At 34.2% G+C, this 18,991-nt stretch overlaps 1 protein-coding gene across 2 annotated transcripts in view; it reads right to left on the reverse strand.

Moving 5' to 3' along the window:
* Nucleotides 1-18,991, reverse strand: part of CNTNAP4 (contactin associated protein family member 4) — a 582,938-nt gene that overhangs the window by 61,098 nt on the left and 502,849 nt on the right. For both annotated transcript variants that reach the window (XM_020976685.2, XM_020976684.2), the window contains exon 15: nt 11,191-11,318. In XM_020976685.2, coding sequence (XP_020832344.1) covers nt 11,191-11,318 — 128 coding nt within the window. The remainder of the gene's footprint in view (nt 1-11,190; nt 11,319-18,991) is intronic.

The following is an 18,991-nucleotide window of genomic DNA, read 5'->3' on the forward strand; positions in this document are numbered from 1 at the left end:
ATAGTAGTACCTACTAAATGATGTGAATAAACTCAATACCTTAAAATAGAGTTAGATATATAAGGCATTTACTTTCTATTAAGTTATACAAGAGGTTGATAAGAGGTTTACTAAAACTCCTTCAGTCAATCTATTGATTATAGAAGAAAACAACCCTGAGTGTGGGGCTGTGCAGTGATGGAAACAGCACTGAACAAAGAACTGGGATACTTAATTTGCACTGCCAAAATAGCCATGGAATGATAGACAAATCATTTCACCCTTTTGACTCTAATTTGTAAAATGGAGTTCTTAATATTCATTCTACCTATCTTCCTATGACAGAATCACTTTGAACAGTGTTATATTAAATGTGAGATATAATCAGAAGTGGAAATTTCGTAACATTAAAAATTCATTGATATTAAGGAATTAGGAGAACAAGACTGAAAGATACAAGGGATCTTGGAGATTCTCTAATTTCACTTTTTCATATTATATTTGAGGGAATGAAGTCCTGGAGAAGTTACAACCTGCCCAAGTCACACAGGAAATAAGTTGCGGAGTCAAGATTCAACCTCAGGTCTTCTAATGCCAAATCCAGCATATTTTTCACTATAGCACATCACTTGGTACCAGTCTGAATTGATGAAACAACTGAACTATAATTTTCTTTTATAAACAAAAAACAGTACATACAGAAAAAAAAACTAGTCTTAAAACTTGTCACAGAAAAGATGATAGTAAGGAACTTGTCTCAATGAATAGATTTATGATTAGCTAACTGATTGTATGTAAATCAGTGTTTTGAAAGTACTTAATGGTGCTAAAAAATAATCTATCTCCTTAAAGAATTTAATTTTTTTAAATCCTGTTTAAACTACTTTAGTTAGCAAACTCTTCTTTTACATATAGTATAAAAAGGAAACCTTTCATCCTGCCCCATATATTAATGACCAGAAGTTCAGGACAGAACCCAAATAGTGGAGTTTTACATAATAAATTATTATTTATAGATAGCATTTATGTAGCACTTTAAGGTTTGCAAAGCCCTTTATAAGTGTTACTTGTTTATCCTCACAGCAATTCTGAGAGGTAGATGATATTATTACCCTCATTTTACAGGAAAGGAAACTGATACAGACTGAAGTTTAATGACTTGCTGTCTGTCAACTAGCTAGTAAACATTTAAGGTCAGATTGCAGCTCAGGTCTTCCTGACCCCAGGTCCTGTGCTCTATCTATTTTATCCAAATGTTATGTTATGATAATAATAATAATAATGATAATAGTTATTAGCTGCTAGCAATTATGAAATACTCATTTATTTGCAAACAAATATTATAAATAGACATAATCTATTAATATAGGTAATGGTATACCCTGTTCTCTCCAAAATCACTAATGATCTCCCAACTGCCAAATAAGGTGGCCTTTTCTTGGTTTTCATGCTTCTTGACTTCTCTGTAGACCTCTGACACTGTTGTCAACTCTCTTCTCCTTAATCCTCTCTTCTTTCTAGGTTGTTAGGACACCACTCTTTCCTGGTTCTCCTCCTACCTATCTAACAGCAATGGGGAAGTTATTTGGGGAAAAGATAATGAATTCATTTTGGACATATTGAATGTCCACATTTAAGGTCTCTCCTATACATCCAGTTGTCTAGTTTCTGAAAGGCAAGAAATGCAAGGCTGGACCTCAGAAGAGAGGGTAGGCCTGATTGAGTAGATCTGATATTTATCAGTATAGTGATGATAATTAAATCCATGGGAGCTGATGAGATCAGTAAGTGAAATAGTATAGAGAGAGAACAGAAGATAGCACAGAGGCCTGGGGGACTCATCTTAGTTATTGGGCATGACCTTGATTAGAATCCAGAAAAGGACACTGAGAAGGAGCAGTCAGACTCTATTCCCTCTGGCTCCATCCCTAACTTCTCACTTTCTCATCCTCACTCATATCCAATCTTTGGCCAAGGCCTGTCAGTTTCACCTTTGAAATACATCTCAAAATGTCCCCTTCTCTCCTCTGATACTGACACTTCCTGGCCCAGGCCTGTATCACCTCATGCTTTGGCTACTACAATGGCCTGCTGGTGGGTCTGCCTGCCTCAAGTCTCTCCCCATTCAAATCCATCTTCCATGCAGCTGCCAAAGTGATTTTCCTAAAGTGCAGGTCTGACCATGTCACCCTAATGCTCAATAAACTCTAGTGCTTCTGATCATCTACAGGATCAAATACAAAAGCCCATCTTTCAAAGCAGTTCATAACTTATCCTCCCACTCCCAAACTTCCTGGTCTTCTTACACTTTACACCTCCCCATATACTCTTCAGTTACAGACAGCAAGTCACTTAACCTTGTTTGCCTCAGTTTCCTTATCTGTAAAATGAGTTGAAGAAGGAAATGGCAAACCACTTCAGTACATCTGCCAAGAAAAATCCAAATGAGATCATGAAGACAGCAATGTACTCTTCAATCCAGTGACAAAGTCCTGGTGTCTTATAGGGTGTCTTATCTCTTTGTTACAGATATTTTCTTTAGCTGTCACCTCACCTCAGCCTTCTGGCTTTCCAAACTTCCTTCAAGACCCAAGCAAATTCCACCTCCTACTGGAAGCCTTTCCCAATACTGGACCTCTTAATTCTGCCCTCTGTTAATTATTTTCTATTTATTCCATGTATATAGCTTGTTTGTATGTGTGTATGCTTGTTGTCTCTCCCATCAGATTGTGAGCTCCTTGAGGGCACGGTCTGTTTTTTTTGCCTCTCTTTGTATTCCCAGTGCTTAGCACAGAATCTGGTATATTTTGTCATTCAGTCCTTTCACTCATGTCCAGATTTGAACTCAGGTCTTCCTAACTCTATCCTCTCTGCCACCTAGGTGTTTGGCACATAATTGGTGCTTAATAAATACCTGATGACTGGCTGACATTAACTTGTGGCTAAAGTAAGCCAAATCATGTGTCCATTTGAAACAGAATAAGAGCAAAGAAAGAGGACAATTTCTTTCAGTCCTACTCCAAGAAAGAAAATCTGATTTTCATGTTATTTTCATTTTATAAATTTATATAATTGATTTTATATCATTTCTGTTTCAGTGAAAGTCCATTACATTTTAGATTTTGCAAGAAACTTGGAGAATAAAATAGGAGTTTGAAAACTGGCTTTTTTGAAAGCTAAATATTACATTTTCAGATTTTTAAGCCCTATAATATTTCATAGTAGAAAACAATCAAGAACCAAATTATCATGTATACAGAAGAATGAGGACTTGGGTGAATACAATTCAATACATAAAAGAAAGTGACCATTTTGGTTATAACTAGTTTTTGTAAAAATATGCATTATTAGCCCTGTCAAAAAGACATAGAGAAGAAAAAAAAACATTCACTTTTAAATTTTCAAAGAATACTCAAAATGTCTATTTTAATTTTGAAATCTGGACAAGAAGGTTAGGAAATATGAGAAAAAAGTAGCCATTTACTCTAGTCTAAATCATACTTTTAAATATTTAAGACTTATAAAATATAAACTAGTGACCATAATTTTTGAAGCAGAAGTATTTCTAAGCTCATTATTATACAGAGCAAGAGGATTTGGAGATGTTCATCACTGTACAGGCCACAGGTTAAAGTATTTTGTGGTCATGGAAATTTTCAAAGACCATCTACCCTGTAAGACGGGGGTTGCATGATCTGTGACAATTGAGGGCATACCAAACACTGATTAAGTCACAGATCACTGATGTGCTGAAGTATAATTAATTCTATTTTTTCCAGAGCATAATGTTTTTTAAAACTTAATGGTTTCTCATTTTGTTTTTTGTTTTAATAATTTTAACAGCCTTTTCTTTACAGGAAGTATCACGAGATATAAAACAGCAGTTGCAGTAGCTTATTATATTCAAAAGAAAAGGTGTTTCTATAAAAACCACATCCAGGCATTATTTTTCAAATCAATGGATAAAAAGATTAAAGTCATTTGTAGATTTTTTTTAAACTGCAAACACTAAAAATAAGACAAGCATAATGTGTAGAAAATGGTCAGCCCTCTTACAATAAAGCCAAATAAAATCTTTTGTATGATGAGAACAACTCATGAGATTTCTCAGAGGAAGATACATTCATGAATGTTTTATTCTTATAATTGCTTTTGGGTTTGTGCATAAATATTTAGATACTATATTAATAGCTAATAAACAAAATGTACATACATTCAACTTGATTATCTAAAGACAGATTATACATGGATGCTCTGGTTTCAAATTCATGTTGACATAAGTATTTTATTTCATTATTGCTACTCCTGATCACTCTTACCTCTACAAGGAACCTGTATGGTTAAAACACCTAGAAGGAAGAACTTCTGAAATAAAGTATTTAATTGTGTCCCACTCCAATGAAAGTATCAGTCAACAAAAAAATAAAAGAAAAAATAGTTTAGAGAGCACATATTTAAGGTTAGAAGACCCCTAGAGGGAATTTAGTTAACCCCTTCACTTTACAGATGAAGAAATTAAGGCTTAGAAAGGTTAATGGAACCAGAATATAAAAATGCAAAGGTTAAAAAATCTGAAATAATGATTTTAATATCATGCAAACTTAAAAAATTTTATAGCTACATATTGATAGCACATGCACTACAGCAGTATAGAAACAACTGAGGTTAGTACTGTATTAGAAAGAATTAAAGAGATGATAGACGTTGCTAATAAAAATTACATGTGAATCATCTATTAATGTAATTAAGTAACTTAAGTGGAATGTAAGTGGAAAGGAAAATTAGTTATTAATTTTAATTACTTCATGTATTCTTTTCATATTATGGATTACAAAGTTATTTATTTTACAAATAAATAAATCAATAACCATTTTTAAAGAAAGACCTACTATTTGCCAGGAACACTAATAGAGTAAAAGGTCCATTCTATGCTGCTCATTGTTGTCATCATCGTCATCATCATCACCACTAACGTTTATATCCTCTTAACTATGTGCCAGGCACTACGCTAAGTGATTTAAAATTATTAGCTCATAAGAGTTATTTATGTTATTTATTACATCATTGTGATTTGAAAGGCATTGTAGAAAAATGGTTAGAAAGTTGACCTCAAAATTCAGAAGATCTGGGTTTATGTTCTTTTGACACATATTTAGTGTATGATCCAAAGTAGGTCATTTAATTTCTCAGTAATCAAGGAAACTCTCCAAGACCACAAGCTGTGGGGAAGAAGGCCATCTGCATGGTGGAGAGTTACAAGTAAGGTTTTCACAACAATGAAATAACAAGTCCATTCCCTATTTCCTTTACTCCCGTTCTCTGAAATTTTAACAATATTTAACACCAAATTCATGGTTTTCACTTATTTTCCCTTAGATTTTTTTCCAGAAAAAAATTGGCCAGAAATGTACTTTCTGGGGCTTAACAGTCATTATAAAACCTCTAGATTTCTAATTTTTTCATCTAAGTCTGCATTGCTGAATATTTCTTGGTACAGAAACTTGGACTTCAGATTTAAATATCACAAGTCTAAAACAATTGGTTGTAAAATTTGGAACCCTGGGTGTCTTGTAGTAGGTTTCCATAGTATAAGAACATTTTCAGTTTGAATAGTTTAATACAAATTTTCCTAATTACTCAATTTAGAAAATCATGCCATTACAGTGAATTATTATATTGTACTTGTTCAAGTACTTTTCTTCTATCTTTCACTAACCTTATTCAAGGCTTCATTATATATAGTGAAGCTCAAGTTTTGGTTGATCTTAACAAACTGGACAAAAGCTAATATTGTCTCTAGCATCAAGATATGGAAGAGAATGAGTCTATGTATGGTATAGGCAAGTGATCTTTCAATTCATAGGAAAAAAATTCTACATGTGGGAAGGTATAGTTTTTGTTGTTGCTTTGTCATTTTAGTTATGTCCAATTCTTTGTGTCCCCATTTTGGGCAGTTTCTTGTCAAACATCATCATCATTATCATCTTTTTCTTCCTCTTCTTTCTTTTCCTTTTTCTTTTCCTATTCCTCCTTCTATTCATAGATCTCTTCTTGGTCCTCTGAAGTTTGGCATGTTGATTATATGCACATTTATAATATACTATAGATAGATATAGATATAGAGATAGAGATAAAGATATAGAGATAGAGATAGAGATATAGAGATAGAGATATAGAGATAGAGATAGAGAGATAGAGATATAGAGATAGAGATAGAGATGGAGATAGAGATAGAGATAGAGATAGAGATAGAGATAGAGAGATAGAGATAGAGATAGAGATAGAGATAGAGATAGAGATAGAGATAGAGATAGAGATAGAGATAGAGATAGATAAATACATAACACATATGTATTTGGTGAGGCAACTGGGGTTAAGTGACTTGGCCAGAGTCATAAAGCTAGTGAGTGTTATGTGTCTGAGGTCGCATTTGAACTCAGGTTCTCCTGACTCCATGGCCGGTACTCCATCCACTGAACCACCTAGTTGCCCCGTGTTGACAATATTTTTAAAAATTATTTTGTAATGACAAAAAAATGACATTTAACAAGTTTTCAGATGATAGAAATGGAAAGATAACTAAAATAATGAATGATGGAGTCAGAATCCAAAAGGTCTCAATAAAAATAGAACATAGAAGCAACTCTAATTATATCATTCTCTTGGGTTCAAAATACAGATTTTACAAAGACAAGATGTGTGAAGAATGGAAAAGATTTTTTAAGAAAAAAAATTCTTGAGGATATTAGTGGCTCTCAATTTTATTTTGAGAGAAGAGTGCATCATGACATCCAAAAAATCTAATACTGATGTTGGCTGCCTTTTTAAGAGAGAAACAGAGTACAGGATGAGGAAGTTATAGATCAATCCTAATTTAGCTGGAAGGGTATGTTCCAGTCTATTTCAGTTATTTAGAAATTCACAAATGGGCCATACAGGACACTAGTATTGAAAACAAAAGGCTGCTACCACAGTACATTTTAGTTCATATGAAGCAAATCTTAAAACCTTACACTAGAGTCAGAGGTATAGAAAGATGGAGTAGTAGGAAAGGGAAATAAGTAAAAAGCAGGAAAATTTCTAGACCTCAGTCCTAATTATCTTAGGTCATAATATGAAACTAAATTACAAAGAGCTCCAGATACTGGATGATTTGTTTCACTTGTTTCATACTTTTTTCAGTTGTTACATACTTTGTGAATAAATTGTTTTCTCAAGATTTTTTTGTATATGTTTATATTTATAGAAAAAATAAATTCTTTATGAGAAAGAATAGTGAGTGCATAGACAACTAGTCAAAGTCAGAAAGACATGGATTAAAGTCAGGCCTTTCACACATAATAGCTATGTGATCATGAGCAAATTGCAACTTCTCAGTGTTTTTCATAGCTCTTTAAGACTATTAATTTTGGATAAATTACAAATTTGCATTGTTCCGATAGTTTCCAAGCCCAGGAGTTCACTACCTCAATAAAATCAGATCTGAGTCAAACTCAGAAGATCAGAATTCCATTTTCCAAATTTTATCAGAGACGTACTTCTATTACATTGAACATTTGTAAACTGTTGCTGTGTATTATACTATTTGTTATATCTTTCTTTTATGACAAATTTCTTCCAGCTACTCAGAATTTCAAGTTATTTAATATGACTATGGCACTATTAGCAGACTCAATTGGCAGTTATTTCTCAAGATATTAGATTCTGTCATATTGTTTTTATATAACAGGAGGATGTGAAAGGAAGTACATCTGTTATGAGGATCAGTAGAACTCAGTTCTCATCTTGCATTGATTATGTATTGCTCAAGAGAAGAATAGGTCAGGTTTTTTTTACCCTCTCTTTTCTTTTCTCAGACATAAATACAGAGATAGCTCCAGCTATTATTAGGCAAGATTTTTTTCTTTCTCTTATCATCTCTTTGCTTATATCTTATCTGTTCAAACACAATTGATATAATTATTCTATCTGTCTGGTCAAATATACTATAACAAAGAAGTAAGATTACAATGGTTTCCACCTATAATTTGCTGATAGATGCAAATTTATTTTCAATTCTTCGTACCCACTCTCTCATTGGCATGTCAGCGAGGAAAGTATTCTAGCATGAAAAACAATAATTATATTTCCATCCCCATCTGAATAAAATTTAATTTATGGCACATATAGTGACAGTTCAATATAAGGGGAAGGAAGGAAAGGGTATGAGCATTTATATTGTGCCTAATATGTATCAGGAACTGTTCTGAAGGCGCTATCTCATTTGATTTCTCACGTGTGAGGTAGGTATTGTTTTTATCCTCATTTTACTGAAGCAGACACAAGTTATGTGACTTGCCCAGGGTCACACAGCTAGCAAGTATCTGAGGTCAAATTTGTACTAAGACCTTCCTGACTCCAAGCCCAATATTCTTTCTACTGTGCCACCAACTGCACCAATATATGATACCAACCGTATCAACATATGAGAGTAGCAAATAAAAAAGGTAAATTCAGTATTTCATTAACTTCCCTTTCCTTTATAGAAAAAGGCATTTCCACCCTAGATGTTCTCTACATCACAGTAATCACAAGCTTAAACCATATTCAGATGAGATCTGCATTTTCCAAATGTTATTACCTCAAAAGCACTCTTACACAGACTTTAGAAAATCTTGGGGGAGCTGTATTGTTAGCTCTTTATTGTATTGTGTATTTTTTCTAGCTTCTCAGGATTTTAAGTTGACTACATAATGTGACAGTCACTATTATCAGAAACGAAATTGGCAGATATTTCCTCACTTCTCAGATCTTGTCACATTATTTTTAGAGGACTTTTAGGTTTCAGTGGTCATTTCAGTTCAATCCACACACTTTACTTTGTATCAAATGGATTTGACCCCTCAATCACATAGACTCAATTTTATTTCAGCTTATCCTTATCTGCCATCTAACATGCAGAAACTCTTTGCTGTTCTTTGCTGGGCTTTTTTTTCCATTGGCTAACATATTGATCATTGGTAGTAATAAACTCTTTCATCTGCTTCACTTGTCTGACAATGAAGAAGAAAAAAAATGAATATACCAAATTTGCTCAAGTACTACAGCATTCTAGCATCAGACAAACCTTGATAATGGAGAAGAATGGAATGATGGGATAAGGAATATTTTCAAAGCCTCTAAGTGGTAGTAGCCCTTTAAAGAGATATATTCACTCTTCTCATGATTTCACTGACTGCTTTATTCCTATGACAGAGGGCCCAGATTCAAAAATTGTAAAATATGCTCTTCTCTGCTTCTAAATATTTTGCCTCCTTGACATACTAGGTCTGTTAGAATATTAAAATAATTTGATTTCCCCTTTAAATTAAGGAAACACTATGTTCAGAAATCAAGCACTAACTTAGCTATTACATTTTCATCAGCTATAGTAGCTTTGCTTCCATTTACTACCATATGCTGGCAACAGAAACAGAAGACTGGAAGGAAGATTAGTTTATCATCTTTGCTTCAGGCAAGTGCATACTTCCCATATGTATCTCTGACAGATGAGACTAACTCAATTTTAAAAGACACATAGTTTCTTAGCAACTCATTTTTTAACACTCTTGGTGTAGCCATCTTTAAACCTAAATATATTACTCGCTAGCCAAAGTCTACTGTCATTGACTCAGTCCTCAGGGTTGCATGAATGACATCTGATCATCATTTTGATGAGTAATAAAGTCACCCCTCTGCCTCTTTCAGTGTAGTTTAGGTAATCTCCAACTTAAAAACAAATACACATAAAATTATTTTCTTAGTTTTTAATCATTTATTTAGTCAAGCACCTTAATTATTTTTATATTTTCTTCCTCTATATTTTCCATGCTTCCCTGGAATGTGAAGCCCAGAGCAAAATACATAGTAGTAAGTGTTTAATCTTTGCTCAATAAAATGACAAGGTTTCTATGTTAACCTATTTTTTTTTTAATGAAAGTACAGGGGGGGCAGCTAGGTGGCACAGTAGATAGAGCACTGGCCATGGAGTCAGGAGGACCTGAGCTCAAATCCAGCCTCAGATACATAACATTTACTAGCTGTGTGACCCTGGGCAAGCCACTTACTCCATTGCCTAGCCAAAAAAAAAAAAAGTACACCATTTCTGTTGTATATTGTTCATAGCTCTACAAACCAGCTACAAACTAGTAATACATAGATCTGTTTCCTCATATAGACCAATACTTTAGCAAATAGACTAAAAGCAAACTGAGTTCAAGATGTTATTTTTAAATATAATTAAAATAGTTACTTTAGTCATTTGAAAGTCAGACATTTTTAGAAAGGTCCATTATTTAAGTACTATTTTTTTTTGTTTTTTAGGCAATTGGGGTTAAGTGACTTGCCCAGAGTCACACAGCTAATAAGTATCAAGTGTTTGGTCTGAGGTCAAATTTGAACTCGGGTCCTCCTGACTTCAGGGCCAGTGCTGTATCCACTGCGCCACCTAGCTGCCCCTTTAAGTACTATTTTCTGAGCCTCTTCCATAATGAATTTAACTTGTAGAGGAGAAAAATGTTAAAATCAGCTTATGAATGGGTATTTGTCTTTACTTTATTCACCACTGAAAAGACATATTTACACAGAGTTGCATATCAAATTAACTGAAATTGAAAATTATGAGTATTAGGGATTATAAAAGCAAAATTGAAACACAAATTCGTAATCCATTTGATAATATTGCCATATTAGATTCCAAACTCAACTCTAGAACTAGCAGTTGGGAAGTGACATTTGTTTCTGCAGATTTCAGAAAGCCTCTTATGTGGAAAAGTAAAATTGAATAATTCAAGTTTACTGTTATGAATCATAACCATAAGAATTAGAATTGATGATTATCAATCTTTTTCTCAGTGTCTGACTTGAGTTAGAATGGCAGCACAATACCTAACATAGTATGGACACTGAGTATTTCTTTTTTTAATGAATGACTTAATGTAGTAAATGAATATTTCAATTCATATTTATCTGTAATCTTAAGTGAATATAATCGTTCAACCCTTTCCCCAGAGCAGTTGTGCTTCTCTCTATAATTACACTACATAAAATTCTCTCCTGAGGTATTTATTACATGAAAGGTAAATTTCAAGGATAGGTACCTAATTGTAGGTAAAATATTGGCAACATATAACCACAAGGAAAAACAAAACAAAACAAAACAAAAAAGCTAAAAATCTTCTTGCCAATACTTACTATCACCTCGGCAAAGCAATGGCCCCAGTTTATAAGCTGCTTCAGAGTTTGGTCGGTCTGTATCTGTAATTACTATCTGAGTTACTGGCAGATGTTCTTTATAGGAGAGGAATCCAGTATCATTGGTCCTGAAAAATGGAAAACACAATAAACCATCCTTAAATCAGCCTGATTAACATTCATGTCAAAGAAACAAAAAGATATTTTCCTTGTACTTTTAAAAAACAAGATGTGAACTTGCTCACATATGCCGGTAAAGGATCAACCATTGCTCATCTGAAGGGTTGTAAACATGATCATATTTTTGAATTAGGGTATTTAAAAGCACAAAGCCCATTTTTCATCTAAATTACTACATGGTAGTAAGTAGGAAGGCCCAGAAGTGTGGTCATCTCTTCAAGTGTGAGATTACATTTTTGACCTAATTAATTAGCTAAATGCTTTCTAGATTTAGTCACTGTACAGTTATTATTCAATATTTATGCATGCATAAATTATTGCCTTACTGAAAAATCACCTTATTGGTTTAAAGCTAAGCAATTTTAATTCCAGCTATTTGATAAATTTATTTTGTGATTTTTTTTCAGTATCTTGCTTCTCATTGACTTTAAATAAAAGTATAAAGCTGATTCTGGTTTCTGCTCTAGTAGTAGCTACTTAAATGTCCTTGGATTAATAGCTCTGTGCCTTAGTTTCCTAGGTTGAAAAATGAGAGACTTGCATTAGATGATCCCCAAGTTCCTTTCCAGAACTAAAATTCCAGGATTCTCTGACTAGAAGCAATGAGAAATAAAATATAATTTAATGAAATGCTGAAATTATCTAATACAATCAATTAAAGAAATTTGATGGTTGAGAGAAAAAAAATATGAATCGAGTAGAGAAGTCACCTGCAAATCCAAGTAACATTTTTTTTTTTTGCTAAGTGTAGTTCTACTTCAACACATCAGCCTGAACCTAGCAAAAAGATAACTAGATGAGAGTTCAAGATCCTTGAATTCTAATCATGGTTCAGCTATTAACTACTTGTATAATCTTGGGTGAATCATTTGACAGAATTACAGACAGAATCTCATATTTGGAAAGGTCTTCAGAAGCCATCTAGTCAAATTCATGGATCTATAGGAACATACTTTACAACATACCTATCTTCTCTGTACCTGTTTCTTGCTTTATCAAATGAGGAACTGAGGCAAAAACAGGGTTAAGTGATTTGCCTAGGGTCACACAGCTAATAAGTGTCTAAGGCTGGATTTGAACTCCGAAGATGAGTCATCCTGACTCCAGGCCCAGTGCTCTCTTTACTGTGCCACCTAGATGTCCATGCATTTAATCTTGGTGGCACCTAAATTAGCAGAAATCCCAGCTAGTAACAGCCTTTGTCACTAATACAACTGTCAACATAGAGACAGGGCATTCAGAATTCTGCCAGCCACTAATCTTTGTAGATTTACAGCAATGAATATGAATGCATAAATATTTGATTATTCCAGTTCTACTATGCATCAAGATCCAGACAGTCTCAGAAAAAGATTAAAAAAATTTCAGATGTCAAAATGACAGTTTTTTGGTGAGTATGATAAAAAAGCCCCACCCTCCACTACTCTGATGCTTTATATTGGTGTAAAAGTGACCTGGGGTTGAGAAGGCCATGCTAATGTTTTATTATCATATAGTGTTTTCAGGTTTACATGGCACTTTACTTGTAACTCCATGAGTTTAGCTGGCATATAAAGATTTTTATTCTCATTCAAAAAAAAAAATGAAGATAAGAGAGGTAACCAAGCAGAATTCTCAGAAAAGCTATGACCAGCTCTTTGAACACAGAGGGTTTTTGTAGAATGTTGGTTAAAACAAACCAAAGCATACAGAGACTGTAAGTAGCCAATGCAGGAATTAGACCCACATCTGCTTACTTCAAGTTCAGCAATCTTTCCATCATAACATGCCACCAATAGAGTACAATGTTTGGGGAGTTTAACAGTAAAGTTCAAAGGGCTTTGGACATTGCTATGGGGATACAATTAATGTATCCTGTCCTAGTACCAGACTGGTTAAGTTTGAAAAACTTCAGGATAACAAAAGTAGCCAATAGGTAACTTTTTTTTCCAGTCACAGTAACTTCTATCAACCATCAACTAAAGCATTGCATTTCAAAGTTCATCTGTAGAAGGAGTACCTAAGCTGATAAAATCACTGATCTTTGAAGTGCTTAAATATAAAATGAAAATAAACTTTTCAAAATTGTCTAGGTTTCAGGACAGCTAGATGGCACAGTGGATAGAGCACCAGCCCTGGAGTCAGAAGGACCTGAGTTCAGATCTGGGCCTCAGACACATAACACTTACTAGCTGTGTGACTCTGGGCAAGTCACTTAACCCCAACTGCCTCACAAAAACAGACAAACAAAATTGTCTAAGTTTCTATCCTATAAGATCCTATTTAATTTATATAGTAACATATAGCATGTGCAACTATAGGTACATGTGTTTCTATATTGTATGCATTTGTATGTGGGCATACACATATATACATGTGTGTATATTATATAGGTATATATTTGTATGTCTATACAAATATATGTACAAATATACATACATTTATTTGTATATAGACACATGTGCATTTACCCCATCTATAGATACATAGATATATGTATTCAGGCATATAAAGACATATACACACATATAGACATCATTGTTCTTGTTGAGTCATTTCAGTCATGTCCTCTCCTATTCTCTGTGACCCCATTTGGGGTCTTCTCAGCAAAGATACTGGAGTGGTTTGCCATTCCTTCTCCAGCTCATTTTATAGATGATGAAGAAATGAGGCAAACAGGATTAAGTGACTTGCCCAGAGTCTCACGACTAATAAGTGTCTGCGACTGGATTTGAACTCAGGTCTTCCTGATTCAAGGGCCAACATTCTATCCTCTGTGCCACCTAATTGCCCACATATAGGCATATATACACCCATATAGGCACACATACATACACAATGTATATGTTACCTATAGTCATAGTGATGTATGTTAGTACAGAAACATATATGTTTGCACGTGTGAGTCAATACACATGTGTATAAATGCATGCACATGAAAATGTGTGCCATCTGTGGTCACATATAGTAAATGTTAATATATGTGCATATATACATGTACACACACAAAACATGCATCTATACATATTTTTGTATATGTGTATATACATCTGACTATATATCAGGAAGTATTTTTGAAGAATAAGTAACATTCCATTGAGAGTATCATGTGATGAAAACATTTTGTCAAGTAAATACATTGCTTTATTCAATTAAGTCTGGATTATTGATGCTACTGGGGGAAAAACACAAGACAGATTATCTAAATACTGTATTCCTAAAGTCTTAGTGCTATTAAAACTTAAGATGGTATTAAGACTTTTGGGATGCAACGCACATTAATGATTGGCTTGGGAATATATCGCATGTGTTTACTCTAAGATATTTCACTTATCTAACTACTTATGCTTATTAATTTTAACTTGTAATATTCCCTGAGCAAACAGTTAATAGAACAAAGTGGTATATAAGTATGCTGGATAAAATACTGTATTAGAAAGAGAGAGAATGATGTGGTAATAATATTAAAATGAAGATAATTAGGCATATATTAAAATTTTGAAAATTTTAGAGAACCTAAAAAAAGATTTTACATTTTTTTCTCCAGCTTTAGGTGACTGGGACACACACCTATTTAAATAGGCACATATATAAATAACATACATACACACATACATGTCTATCTGTATATAGACATAGATATATCCTCAAGCCCCCTTTTGATGAACCTCAGAATATTACTACCAAGGCAATAAATCTATCATTGAACTTAAAGCTTTGTAAAATGTATGCAGGGTATTAAGAATCGAAATTTGTAATCAAGACCATAAAGTGCTAATATTTTGATATATTAATTATTGTAAAGGCACATGAGCTGGTTCTCTTCTAGACTCAAAAGAGCATATGGTTGAGTATTTACAAGAATGGAAGAAGAAATAAAAAGATTGATCAATATTACTTATGAACATATTAGTAATGTGGGAAGTCATTCACCTTTCTACTTGTAGCTCCATTGTTGGAAACTTCCCAATTAACTTAACTGAATCTCCCCTCCCCCACATCCATTTGCTCCCCTAATATTCTATTTGGTAGTCTCCACTAATGGTTAATAAAGGCAACAATTTATGAGCAGCTAGGATGCTTGTATTATCAACTCTGTAAGGACTGGTTTAAGTTTTTTTTTCAAATAATAGGATAATTAAAAAATTTTTTTTCAATGAAATGACGTAAAATTTTTCTAACAGCGGTCACTTTTATGGTGACCTACTTGGATCTGATATGAAACAGAGTTTTGTATGAACTCAGGAGGTTGGAGATGACGAAGAGATGAAATACTATGTCACATCTAATTTTTTAAAAATGTTCTCTTTTTAGGTTCTCTAAAATTTTCAGAATTTTAATATATGCCTAATTATCTTCATTTATTAGCACGGCATTTATAACAAATGTATAATGTAGACTTTCTCTGAAGTCACTCTCAGGCCAAAGTAATGATTTTGAATGCGTCTGCAGACTATGAGGAGTAGTCTGAGAGGACTAAAAAAAACCCTCAAATTTTCCTTGGTAGTTGTAAAAGGCCTTAAGCCATCTAAATCACCACCCCAAAAGGTCTTCTGCAGTAAGGGAGGTGGAATCAAGATGGCAGATTAGAGGCTGAACTTTTCCAACATTCCCTTCCAAACAATATTGAAATAACATCTCAAATACAATTATGGAGCAGTACAGCCAACAGAAGTTCAAAGTGAGACATTTTTCCAGCCTAATACAACTTATAAAGTCAGCAACAGATGTCTGGGACACCAAAGTGCAAGTAGCAACAGCAGTGGTGGTGGGCCCTGGAGGTGACTGCACAGGAGCTTCAGCTTCAAGGGTTCTCTGCCCAGAGACTATAATGGGGTCAGACAAACTGGTAAGAAAGAGATTACAGGGAGCCCTTTCTGACACTGGGAGCAGCTGGTGGTAATTGGCAACTCCATTGCCCATACATCAGTCACAAGGGAGCAGCAGCCCTAATTGAAATTCCAGTGCCAAAAGGCACACTAGTACTTGGACCTACAGGAAGGCAGAGCCACTTCTTGGGTGACTTCTAGACCAGAGCCTACACCAGGAAAACAATGACCACACCTCTCCTGGATCACACTATCTTGGAAGCACCAAAAACTTACAGATTTCCCAGAACTAGCTCTGAAAACAGCAGCACCAAAAAAACAAAAACAAAACAAAACAAAACACACACACACACACACACACACACATAACACAACATGGCAAGACCTATATGAACTGATGCAAAGTAAAGTGAGAAGAACCAGGAGATCATTGTGGACTGTAACAGCAATGTTACAATGATGATCAGCTGTAAATGACTTGCCTATTCTCATCACTAGAATGATCCAAGACAATTCCAAAGGACTCATGATAAAAAAAAATGCCATCCACCTCCAGAGGGAAAGCTGATATACTCTGTGTGCAAGCTAAAGTATAATTTTCTTGAAGCTTTGATCATGGTTTATTGTTGTTTGTGCATTAGAAAATGTGCATGGTGGGTTGAGGATGCTGAAACATATAACCAAGGAATCCTGAAGGAGAACAGGAATTAAAAAACAAAACAAAACCCTGCACCAAAGGATTCTAAAACAGAAAGAGGAGATGGTCAAATGGTGAAAGCACTGGATGACAAGTCTATGGCCAGAGAACTCTACTGGCACTCTTCTAAAATCAGGAAAAAGAAAGGAAGCCTCAGCTAAGCCCCTCTTGGCAAATTTGGTAAAGTATATGGACAAAAGACAAAGAAGTAGACGTGATGACTAGCAATCTTCATCAGTGGAGGGAATTCCTGAATTGATGAGATCACAGATCCATTTGAATAATTGAGCACATATTTGTACTATAATACAAAGTTAGGTAGCACAGTGGATAGAACACTGAGCCGGAAGTCTTGAGTTCAAATCCAGCTTTAGACACTTGCTAGATCCTGGGCAAGTCATTTGACCTCTAATATTTCTTAGTGTTCTCAACTGTAAAATGGGGATAATAATAGCACCTCCCTCCCAGGGTCATTATCAGGATTAAATGAGATAAAATTTATAAAGCAGTTAGCACAGAGCTTAGCATATAGTAGATACTTAATAAAATGTTTATTTCTCTTTGATATATTGTAAGCTCATCTTATTTGTTCTAAGCTGACCCATGCAAAGAATGTAATTTAAAATTTTAATATTCTGGGGGTTTTTGCCATATAATCCATTTTTCAATGACTGGCTTGAATGCGCCCCTAAAGGGCATGTGACAAGTGGAGACCTTCTGTTCTAGCATCATTATTTCCCTTTTTCAGAAATGCATCTTTATATTAAGGATAGGGTATAATAAAGGAAGTTTCTTTTATTTCCCTTAAGCCTAATGCTAGCTGCAAAATATCTTCAACTAATACTTAATATATATGTTTTGCACTGAATTTTGCTGAAGGTTAATATTGCTAAGTAGAAACCCCTAATAAAAACTGTCATATCATTTGTATTTGAGCCAAAAGTGTGAAAATGCAAAGCAATTTTAATACTGTGGATTTACTATATTTCTATGTTCATGTGTCACATTTCCATATTTTTGATATTTTTGTCATGGCCTTTGACTTTAATTACAAACATATTAATTGGAATATAGCAAAATCCTATTATTAAAAAACCAGGGGTCATTTAATTTGTGTCTGTGGGTCATTTCATTTGTGTTGGTGTGTCTTCTCTTAAAATAGAAATTTGTTCATTTAAAACAGAAATCAGTTGTTTAAAAAAATACTTCAGGATAAGAAATGGTCAAACACTAACAATTCAGAAAAAAGTCAAGATTTGTATGAAAAATATAGAACAATATATATCAAATATAGGCAATCTTAGTAAAAAGATCATTAAAATGCAGTGTTTTTTAATGAGGTCCTGGAATACAGATAATGAAACATATCTCCCTATTAGGGTAAGTATGAGGGCAGAATATTGTATACATTGTCAGATGAGGCCACTTTATCAGATGCTGTTTAATTATTTGTCTTTATCACAAGGGAAGATTCAATCTAGAGAGAAAAGTGGTAATTATTGTGATTTAAAGTTAAAGAAATCATCAATTAAATATATTTTCAAAATGTATTCTCAAATCAGTAAAGAAATTTTAGACTGTTGAAATGTCCCCTTGTGGCATATATTCTGATTGCCATTTCAGGCTTCAATGTCTATAGTCACACCTTCTTAGGGTCCGTGGATACATATCAGGGCACACTTTTATTTTCACTTTTCTTTGAATTCCTTCATAATGCTATGCATCTATTGCACTCATTTAAAAACTTCATTCTGTGAGGAGGTTCATAAGATTCTTCAAACTGACAAAGAAATCTATGACACACAAAAAGGCTAAGGACCCTTACTCTTACAAGGACCCTAACAATGTTCTCTCATCAGCACCAACAAGAACATCAGGAACACCAATTCTGATTTTTGTTTATTCTGTTCTCCGGCAATGCCCATTCTGGTCCAAGGCCAGAAGAAGCTTTCATGACAGTGTCTCGGACCCTGGAGACAGCCTTATCCTCTTTTCTTCCCAATCAACAGTAGGAACGTTTGTCACTTACTTAGTAACTGAGGTCCTTATTCCAAGTGAGCCTAAGCATTTCAGTTTCTTCTCTGCATGTAGGGGATCTCATAAGCAAATAAAACTT

This window comes from Phascolarctos cinereus, unplaced genomic scaffold (assembly GCF_003287225.1).
Source record: "Phascolarctos cinereus isolate Bilbo 61053 unplaced genomic scaffold, phaCin_HiC Scaffold_4;HRSCAF=312, whole genome shotgun sequence".
NCBI lineage: Eukaryota > Metazoa > Chordata > Mammalia > Diprotodontia > Phascolarctidae > Phascolarctos > Phascolarctos cinereus.